General features: G+C 37.4%; 1 protein-coding gene across 1 annotated transcript; it reads left to right on the top strand.

Annotated features, from left to right (window-relative positions):
- Positions 1-8,599: 8,599 nt before the first annotated feature.
- Positions 8,600-10,746, top strand: OMD (osteomodulin). Its single transcript, XM_008944319.1, has 2 exons — positions 8,600-9,530; positions 10,433-10,746. Exons 1-2 carry the CDS (start codon positions 8,600-8,602, stop codon positions 10,744-10,746), a joined length of 1,245 nt encoding a protein of 414 aa, XP_008942567.1.

The raw sequence follows: 10,746 nt of genomic DNA, 5'->3' as shown, positions 1-10,746 counted from the left end.
TCCCCTTCCTTTCCACACTCTATAAAAGGGGCAGGAAGTGGGTGCTTCGCTCTCTTGCCCTGTTGCTCTGGGTCCTGGTGTGCTGGAGTTTCAGCGTGCCGATTCCATGCGGTCCTGAGCCATCTGAGATTTGGGTTTTGTATATCTTGTTTACTTTGTATTCCTCCCATCTTTGTATATATATCTACCTCCCTTTTTTTGCTTTCTGTTCCCTGTTAAACAACATACTTTATTTCATTTAACTTCCAATCGGTGCAAAACCTCTCTCTTTGGGGGGAGCACACAAAATTCTGTTCCGTGGAGTCCTGCCCTGAACTCTGATACGGAACTAGAACGCAGTAGAAATCACATTATCTCTTTTAGGTATCTGTCAGCTTAGGGCATCAAAGGTAGCACTTCTGTTCGAAATAAAAGAGTAGAAGTGTCTCTTTTGGACTAGCCTCCAGGAATGAAGTTAGACAGTTAAAGTGGATGCTGAGAATGCCCTCCCAGTGAGCAGCATGTTTCTACTCAGCTTCACAGATCAAAATGACAGTGTGCAGATTTTGCTGGTTTTGTTTTTGTTTTTTTAAAGTCATGAGTTTGAAAAAATAACACACAAAAAGTTTAAAAATAGAAAATAAGAAAGATACGAATACAGAAAAAGTAGAATGTGAGAAAAAAAAATCAATAATTTCAGTAAGTAAAGGAATGCTTAGGAAGAAAGGTGAACAAAAAGAGAGGGGATGTTTGCAACTCTGAACCTGCAAATTCACACATGGGGAGAAGGTGGAGAAGATATGGAGAAAAAAATTCTCCATGTCCCACAGCATGGATGAGAGAAAAAGACATATTTATATTTCAGAATGATAATAAGTGCCCAGTGAACCCATTACAGGGCTTAGGATACCCACTAACTTACACTGTTTTCTAGTGCAAATATCTAGGACAATATAATTTTTTTTTTCATTCTTTTAGGACTGGATCATCACCTGAAAAGCACATTCTTGAAATGTAGCCATAAAACCTATAAAGAACCATCTCTAATTTCCTCTTTACATACATGGTTGTAGCATGTATACTCAAGTTAACAGAATGATAAAAATCAGCCAGCAACCACAACTTGCCTTTGATTAGACGAATCAATGAAGAATGTCAGTTCACAGTACCATTTGACCAACACACGCAAAACTTAGAGTCTAGCAAATCTTCACAATTATTTTTCAAATCTACTTCTTGTAAACAAAACTGTTTGCAGTTGCTCAACATGTTCTTCCTAGTAGCTCCCAGCAAAACAAAGCAACACGTATAAAACAGGCTGTGTAAAATGAGGGTTGCCAGAGTTGTGATCTTGTAATAACACCTACTAAATGTGAAATAAGTAGAGGCCACACAACAAGGTTCAGGTCAGAACTAAGGCCCACACATGGCAGAGCTCTATTTTCCTTTCCTTTTTTACACAGGCTGGGTCTCGTCTCAGCTCCACAGGATTGTTGATACAAATTGATGCCCCCTTCTCCACAACCTTCAAAAATGCGTATTTGCACAGGGACGTGCTCCTTGGATGACTGCACTGAAGTGCAGTCGGTAAGAGCTTCTAGGAACTGAGTGCTCTGGAGACTCTGCAAGATCAAATGATTCAGTATCTCGATTTGCTGAGAGCTCTAAACCCCAGTAAATGAACTTTCAGATTAGTTCTGGCACAGGATAAGTAAATCTAGCAGCCTCTACAGTCTTGATAATCAGTTACTTTTGTTGGTGGCAAGCCAATAAGCAGTGCCTTTGCAGATCCCATACAAGTCACACAGACTTCCTGTGGTCTGCTAGCAGTGTTTCCAGAATGTCAGTTAAGACATAGAAATTAGGATGCAAAGAGTTTCTGGGCCTATAATCTGACTTTGAAGTGCAGCCCAGTCTAGATGATACATGTCCAAGGTTGTTTCTTACTGCAGTAACCCACAGGCTTTATGGGGAATCAAATTATAACAATCAAGCTTCCTCATTATATTTGCTCATGCATCTTCTTTTCTACTGTGCGATCACTTCAAATAAAAAACTAAGAGCAGCAATTCTTCACTAAAATACAGAAATCCTTCAAAGTTTTCAACTGAGGATTTTAAGATTTTGAGCTTAAGGCTTTTCGTTGGATATCTGATAGCAGGGACAGACTTTAGCAGAACTTTCTAACTCTAGTGGGATCATGCTTCCAAGACAGTTGTCAGTTCTAATTTACACAGTTTAGCTTCATTTGAATTCTTTTAATCCTCTATGAATAAGATGCTTTTTTTCCTTTCCTTTCCTTTCCTTTCCTTTCCTTTCCTTTCCTTTCCTTTCCTTTCCTTTCCTTTCCTTTCCTTTCCTTTCCTTTCCTTTCCTTTCCTTTCCTTTCTCTAGGCTTCATATGAACCATTATAAATTGAGGGAGTGGGAATCCAAAGAAACCCAAGGATCTTTTATGGTAAAATGGTAAACACAGGGAAACGGTCAAGCAGCATAATTTATTCCATCTTACATCAGGGCCAGTCCCATTCACATCAGGGTCACTGGTTATCTTCTATGTATATTTTAGCTAAAACTTGGAAATTTCAAATCTTTTAAGTTTACTGTTACTCAAGTAGCTAAACAAACCTAGAATCACAAACTATTAAAGCAGTCTGTTTTCTTAAGCCTTTAGTTCAGAATCAGATTTGAAAAAGCTAACAAATCTCATGAGTTGAATGCAATTAATGAAGATAGCAAAATGTCAAATATTTTAATTTTCAAAAGGGATCCACCAGAATTTGGCTTAAGAAAATAAACCAGCTTCAAGCCAACCCTGACTTCTAGCCGGATAAATACCTTTGTTTTGCATCACACCTGCATAAATAAACTGCCAAAAAAAAAATCTACAAATTCATCAAGTCCTTAGGAAACACAGTTTTTTAAAACTGTAAACCAAAACACGTTGAAAACTTAATAGATTTGTCACAACCTTTGAAACAACTAGCCTTACATGAAAAATGTTAAACTTAGTCCTCTCATGAACCTCCTTGTAAGGAAATTCCTACTACACCTCAAACCAAAACTGAGAGAAGATAAAACCACACAACTCAACCAAGGCCATAAAATATAGATTTCTTTATATCCAAGACAGGTCATGCAGAAATAAAAAAAGAACTGACACTTTATATATCCCACAGCTAGACCTGCATCATCAAGAGCTTTGCTACAGTTCTTTAAAAGGACAGACTCTTTTGCTTTCCCCTCATGGATTTTTTAAATGTGACACAAGATTTTTAAGTCTGATAGCTGAAGAGGATTTGAGCACAATCAGGAATTGAAAACAATACAAAAGTATCAAGTATGAAATTAAAATTCTAATTTAGTCCAATTTTTTTTATCCTAGGATAAAATAGTTTAAGTTTTTGCAGGTGCTTTGTTTAGAACTACTAATATAGCAGAGCTTCCAAAAATTTGCACCATATTCTTTGTCTTGTGCTTTAAAAGCCCAGAACCTTTTGGCAGCAAATGACATTTCACTAACTGGCATAACAAACTTGGTAGGTTTTTTCACTAATCATTATGAATGCATACTAATTATTTAGTTACTTTTGTTGTTCAATATTATTTGGGTTTAGAGGTACAGTGCAGCTATTCAACTATCTACAGTGCTGTTAATAAAGGATCACGTAGCTTTCATTTTACTCTTTTAACCTCTCCCTTATATTCTGTATTCTCTACATAAATACATGACTCTTTTTGGTTTAGTTCCAGTATTGCCAGCTCCTACAATGTTATTCTTGCTCATGACTTTTGGTACTTTTCTTTATATTCCAAACATTAGAAGCATACACGATTTATCTTTTTAAACAACATTCTTGTCCTCAGTGTTACACAGGAAACTTGGAAAGGTCAAGCAAATCAACAGGAAGCTCAAAGTCTGAAAAGTAAATCTTATTACTGCATTATTTTCTCAAACGTGATACCTCAAAGGCACTTACACTTTTTTAAGAACCAAACTTTTCCTAATGAATATATTTTGAAATAATATAGTACTTTTACCAAGCAAAAGGCATTAAATGCTTTTAACAAATCATGTAATTAATCCAGAACATCTCACTTCCAAAAAAATGTCCTTTTCTGCATTTTTTCCATAGAACACAGTTGAGCAGCAAAAGCAAACCATGCCTTTTTTTTCTCCCTCTTAAAAGCTATGAATAATATTTTTCTCCAGTAAAATTGCTTATACCTTATGTCAATACATGTATTATCCATAGGAAGATTTATACTTTTTCTACACAACTTGGCAAAAACATGTTGGGAAACTTAACTGTGAATCCTGAACTCCACCTTTAAAACAGGACTGAGAAGTAGAGCACTGTACAGCACAACTGCTTTGCAGGAAGGAAACAGGAAATTCTGACTGTGGAGGGAAAAAAAGTAAAACATGGAAGATGTTCAGAACAGCTTTTCTATAGCACATGCTCTTCCTCGATCTTGATACGGTTGGTTTTTTTCTACTGTTTCTTAACTTCATCCCCCAGAGAATAAACATTTGCAGAACTGACTCATTGTAGTTGAAACTGCACTAAGAATTAATGAACTCTAAAATATTTTTTGAAGTCTTACTCGCTCAATTATTTTTTTTTTTAAACAGGAACTGGTAATGAAAGGATCTTGCAAATAATTTTGAAGTGATTTTTAAAAAAAGAAGTCACTTCATAGACTTAGGACACAGCATCTGCAGTAACTGATGATGTGGCACAACTTTTTTTTTTTTTTTACTGGCAAATGAGAAGCAGGGCTAAGGCTATTATTGTGCTTTGCCTTCCCACAAGGCTCCTCACCACAAAATAGGGCTTAGAGAGATCTTTTGTTCCTCCAGCTGTGTTAAGTTGTTTCTCAGATGCTTTCACCAGCACAATAACTTGCTGCCACTCTACAACTTGAGCTTCACAGACTTCCAAAGAGTAAGTTTTCTTGGTAAGCAGGAATAAACCAAACCTATTGTGTTATTTTTGCAGTTAAGAGTGATTCATGTGTGTTATATAATGTTTAGCTTTCAGCTAGTAAACTCAAAGTTTGCTAACTGCATTTATTTCAGATAGTAGAGTCATGCTTATAAGACTTCTATTTTCATCTTTATAAGTATGCAGTTTATCATACAATGTGCATCTGATTTGTGTGTCCCCTTATCAATTTTCATCTGACATGATTCTTTATCTTAAAGTTCAAGTTGTAGAAATATTTTGTGAAGCAGTGTTAGTATCTCAGTGGTTTGAGACATGACTTGCAAGCCTGCTCTTGACCAGTTCCTCTCTTTCCATAAAAGCAGCAAGAGACTTTGGTACCTACTATTTACTATTCCATCTGAAGTGATGATAGTTCTCTTTATTGTCCACATAGCAAATGGATCAATTGAATGAGGGACTAAGTAAGCTTTTTCTTCAAACTAAGCAAGACTTTCCCAAGTTGTTCCTCCTCCTTTCTAAGTAAAATTGTGGCACTGAGAACCAAAATTATTAATTGGAAATTTTGTGACACCTCATAGAGGTGCTGAGAGAATAGAACCAGAAGGTGAAGCTAAAGTTCTGGGCTGAAATTGAGAGGGAATAGCAGGAATCAAAAGAAAAAGTCAAATGGATTGTGTAAGGGTCCCTTCACAAAAAAAAAAAAAAAATTAAAAAAACAAATAAACAAAAGTAACATGATTTAGAGACAGATTTTATATAGGTCTGACAGGTAGTTAAAAATGTGGTAATAAAGCATTCTCCCAATATACGCTGCCTGAAATCTGAAAACCAATGAATTCTTCCTGAAGCACAGTACTGCTTCTCATCCCAGCAAGCACCTACAAAGCTCATGAGCACAGTGCATATATACAGTGCTTGTAGTACAAGGCTGCTCTTGGTGTAGACCTAGTTCTGCCATTTACTGAGATTACCTCAGACATCTGATGATGCTGCAGGGATATGGAGACCCTGGCTTTGCTGAGGACCTAGCTGCAGTAGGGTTCCAAACAAGTCACTCCAAGCCTGTTTTTAAGATTTTAATAGGTTATGAAAAACTTGAGTAAAGGAGCATTCAAATACAAATGATGCAAAGTTAGAAATGCAAGATAAATAACACAAATTATTTCACTCATCCATTGTGACTCTCAGGAAGATTATGAGGATGCATTAAATTCCATGATTTTGTTACTGTCTTCCTTAGAATTCTCTCTCTCATTCAATTTGTAGAATACATCAGTCACCACAATAATGCATAGGCAATAAGCATCCATAGGTCTCATCTCTACTGTTATAAATTGTCTTTTGTAAAAAAAAAAAAAAAAAAAAATATTTAAAAAAAGAAATTATGGAGAGCATCAAGAAAACAAAGAAGAAAGTCCCCAGATTAAGAAGCATGAATGTCATTATAAAAAAAAAAAACAAACAAAAAAAAAACACCAAAAAAAAAAAAAACCAACCCTGAGAATATCTGCTTCCCTCTGCCTCAGGGTGCCCACACTATACTGAGCAAAGTCTTAAAATCTTCCACAATTTATGTACTTTGACCTGCAATGTTCCATTTTGACTCATCTGTTATTTAAATTGAACAGCTTAACGTGACTTAACTCTGATTAACTCTGATTAACGTGAGCTTAACTCTGATTCTGCCAAATAATAGGGTTCCTCTGTCTGCTTAAAGTGCTCTGAAATGTTAGTCTGGCTTTAAGCACTAGAAATTTGACATGCAAAATTGTCTTTCACAACATCTGTATTTAACCTCAGAAGTGTACTTGGAGGTAAATTAGTTCGTATCTATAAAGAACATGTGATTACAGAAGCCTAGGGAGACTAAAAAGAAACTTACCAATGAAGATTCTACACGAGGTGCCATACACAATGATGGAATTGTGTAAAATTAAATGATGCAAACAAAAAAAAATTTAGCATTGCTAACGCATTGTACTAAGCCACGTTTTGCAGAAGAGAGAAAACCAACATAAAATGCCACGGAACATAAAATCACCAAAGCCATGTACAGATCTATTTTACATAAAAGGCAATATTTTAAAGTAATCTATTTCGCTATTCTATTTATAACAATCCCAAAACTACCTCACCTTGGTCAAGGTTATAAATTTAATAAAAATAGCTATTTAAAAATAAGAACAACAGATATAAGCCATGGCTTGGCTGCTGAAATGCTGGGGTTTGAACCCCGAGCCCTGAGTTAAGGTTGACATATGGGTGATTCCCACAGCCCTTCATACAGAGGTGGTGAGTTTGCCTTAGAGCTTCCCCCCAGGGTGCGGCCGGCCCTGCAGGGAGAGCCAGAAGGGAAATGAGCCCCAGGGGTCCCGCATTGAGTTGACAAAGGTCATGTGTCTGCTGGGGGATAAAAGCTGGGACCACTTGCAGGGAGTCAGGAGTGTCCGTCTGTGGAGTGCACTCCCCAGAGCTTCCTGGTTCAGGGCAGACCTCCTGACTCTCCCTGGAGCTGGGCCCCAGTCTGTTTAGAGGTTTGTGAACGCGGGCCGATCGGGTGAGAATTGCCATGTGGTGTATTTAACTGGCTGGTCTGGCTGTTTCCCATGCCAACTGTGGGCAACCTCGGTTCACTGTTTGTACCACCTGTTGTGGGCCGAGTCATATCTTTTGTGGGATCGTTGGGGGTGGTGCCAATTATGTACCAGCTGGTTGACCTGTTTGTACCACCAGTGATCATTCATACCATAACGCTTTTGTTTACAATACAGTCTGCGTATTGGATTCTCTTCCTGCTGGTGCTGTCATTTTTGTTGGGCCTAGTCATTGGCAAAACAGCTGCTTAGTAAGACTAGCAAAACCCTTCACCAGGGTGCGGTACAGCACTAATGGGTTACTTAGTGAGATGTGGGATTCCACACGTGAAGATTCTCAAAGCTCGCCCAGATAAAGTCTAAGGTGATCTTATCTACTGTTGAAGATGGAAACACTTGGAGCACTAGGCTGGGCTATGGGGTTCTAGGATACTGACCATGCATCATTTGTGCAATGCAAGTTCTTAGTGAGAGTAACTAATACACCTCCAAAATAAGATTTCACCTTGACCAAGTTTAACAAGGCCTTATTATGTGTTTCCAAAGGTCAGAGGAAGAAATGTTGCTCAGGAATTCCACCTGCATCAATTTAAAAGTGATTTGTAAGGCTGACGCTTAACCCATTGCACTGGAAAGTATGCGACACCCCAAATGTCCAATAGGTCCCCCAGACCATACCACTTGATATCAAAAGTCCTTTTGCAGCTTCTCTGTAAAAAAAAAATACACCGTCAAAGGAATGAAGACTAGAATATTTTTCTATTCCTAGCTGTTATGGCATCCTTCAGGAACAGGCACAAGCACAGCATAAGAAGAAAGCTCTTTCTTGCCTGACCGCAGACAAGAAAACCTACATTCACCTGTAACTGTTTATGGCTGCTTTATTAGAAGATACAGATAAAAACCTGGTTTTGCTAATAATGTCACTAACAGCGCTGCAAAAAAAACCACATTAGTTTACATTGCTTATTTTGCTTATTCTTAAAACTGAAACTTCTATGTCATTTACTTTATGACAAGCTAATAAACTTATTTTTCCTTCTCATCAACAGGATACAACATACCAACTTCAGTATGGGGATTCTGAGCCCGCTCTCAATCATTCACCTCCTCTGGGCTGCTATGGTCTTTTGTCAATATGAAGATTATGATTTTGAGGATGAATATGATGAGCCAGACCATCAACATCCATATTATTTTAATCCAAATATACAAGTTGAAGTCCCTCACTTTCCTTTTCCAGTTGAGTGTGCCAAAGAGTGTTTTTGTCCACCAGCTTTTCTGTTATCAATGTACTGCGACCATCGTAAGCTGAAGGCAGTACCAAATATCCCTAGTCACATCCAACAACTTTATCTGCAAAATAACGATATTGAAGCTGTGCCTGCAGGACCATTCACTAATGGTACCTTCTTACGAGAAATTAACCTCAGCCACAACAAAATTAAATCTCCTATGATTGACCACGGTGTTTTTGCCAAACTTTCAAACTTGGTGCAACTTCATTTACAGCATAATGAATTAGAAGAATTTCCATTCCCACTCCCCAGCTCTCTAGAGAGACTCCTCCTTGGTTTCAATAAGATTTCTCAGTTATCTGGAGAGGCACTGGAAGGATTACCCAACATAACCATGCTTGACCTCTGCAATAACTTTCTTGACGACTCTGTACTAAAAGGAAAACCCTTTTCAAACACAAAAAATTTAATGCAGCTCCATTTATGCAACAACAGATTACAGACTATGCCTCCCGATCTACCATCGTCACTTATGTATCTTTCTCTTGAGAATAACTCGATTTCTTATATTCCAGAAAACTATTTCAACAGACTTCCAAAAATCATTGCTCTAAGAATGTCCCACAATAACCTGCAGAACATTGCACGCAACACTTTTAATCTACCCAACCTTCTAGAACTTAATCTTGGACATAACAAATTGAAACAAGTATTCTACATTCCAAGAAGTTTGCAGCACTTGTATCTTGAAGACAATGACATTGAAAGTATGTTGATGGTTGCAATTCTTCACAAGCAAAGAAAATTGTGGATATTGGCTCTGGATGTGGGAAGGGGGGGAGTTTGGCATGTTTTCCTTACCAGCAAGAGCTAAGAATTTTTAGCCTACATCCAAAAACTATCAGAAACATCTCTTTTGTTGCTTCCTTGGTTTTGAGAACCTTCCACCTTACAGCTTCTCAGTTAGGTCATGTATAAACCAAGCATAGAATTCAGCAGGCATCCAAATCTGCATGTTGTTCAAGAGGTACTCTGATGGCTTGCTTCGCAGAGAGGTGATCTTGAGCTGTTAGTCTTCTGAAATAACCAGTTAACATGGCACTGACCCAGAGGTCAAACATACTGTATTCCCCAGGAGCCAAGGCAGCTAGGTAGCTCTTAATCAGCTTACAGTCCAGAAAGAACATCATCTCATCTTCTTCAGGATGTAGTGTAAACAGTCTTGGGTAGTTGAGACCAAGCCAGTGAAGTTAGAAAGGATGTTTATTTTCACCCCATACCTTAGATTTGCAATTTTCTGTAAAAGTTAGTATAGTTTTTTCATACAACAAGCTAAGACCTCTTTGAAAATGGCTCCCAATTAGGCAATTGAAAAAAACATACAGAGAAAAGGAATAATGACAATATTCCATTCACATAAACCAGTATTTACAAGTTGCAGTGCAATCATATTTACTTTTTCTTTACCTTACAACCTTATACTTTGGGCAAACCCCAAAATTGTTATCACTGTCATTTACAAAACTGATTTAAAACACAAGGAAGAATTATTTTAACGGTACACCATAAATATTTTCTGTTTTAAATTCCAAAACATAAGCATCACTTTCACAAAGGTCTTAAATATAACTACTGTCTCTATTTTAATTAATATTTTTCTATCTTGCAGTGATAAATGTTACTCTGATGTGTCCATCTATTGACCCAATGAACTCCAAGCAATTAACCTATATACGAGTGGACCAAAATAAGCTTACAATTCCAATAAGCACATATGCATTCTTTTGTTTCCCCCACATTCAAGCCATTTATTACGGTGAACAAAATGTCAACAAGTCAACTCAGCTAAGAATTCCAGTGTTTCGACGATTTTTAACACCAGAAGAATACGATGAAGCAGAAGACTATCTCGAAATATATGATCATGAAACTGAAGAAGATCATGAAGCAGAAGATAACTACTTTCGTCATTACTTTCAATGA

Source organism: Merops nubicus, unplaced genomic scaffold (assembly GCF_000691845.1).
Source record: "Merops nubicus isolate BGI_N331 unplaced genomic scaffold, ASM69184v1 scaffold12407, whole genome shotgun sequence".
In the NCBI taxonomy this organism is placed as follows: Eukaryota; Metazoa; Chordata; class Aves; order Coraciiformes; family Meropidae; genus Merops; species Merops nubicus.
This window is presented reverse-complemented; position numbering and strand designations above follow the sequence as displayed.

Excerpts from the sequence above, each read along its gene's own strand:
- OMD (XM_008944319.1), top strand. The coding sequence starts at position 8,600 with ATGGGGATTCTGAGCCCGCTCTCAATCATTCACCTCCTCTGGGCTGCT. Across the intron at positions 9,531-10,432 it reads TGAAGACAATGACATTGAAA|TGATAAATGTTACTCTGATG; the intron begins GTATGTTGATGG and ends TCTATCTTGCAG.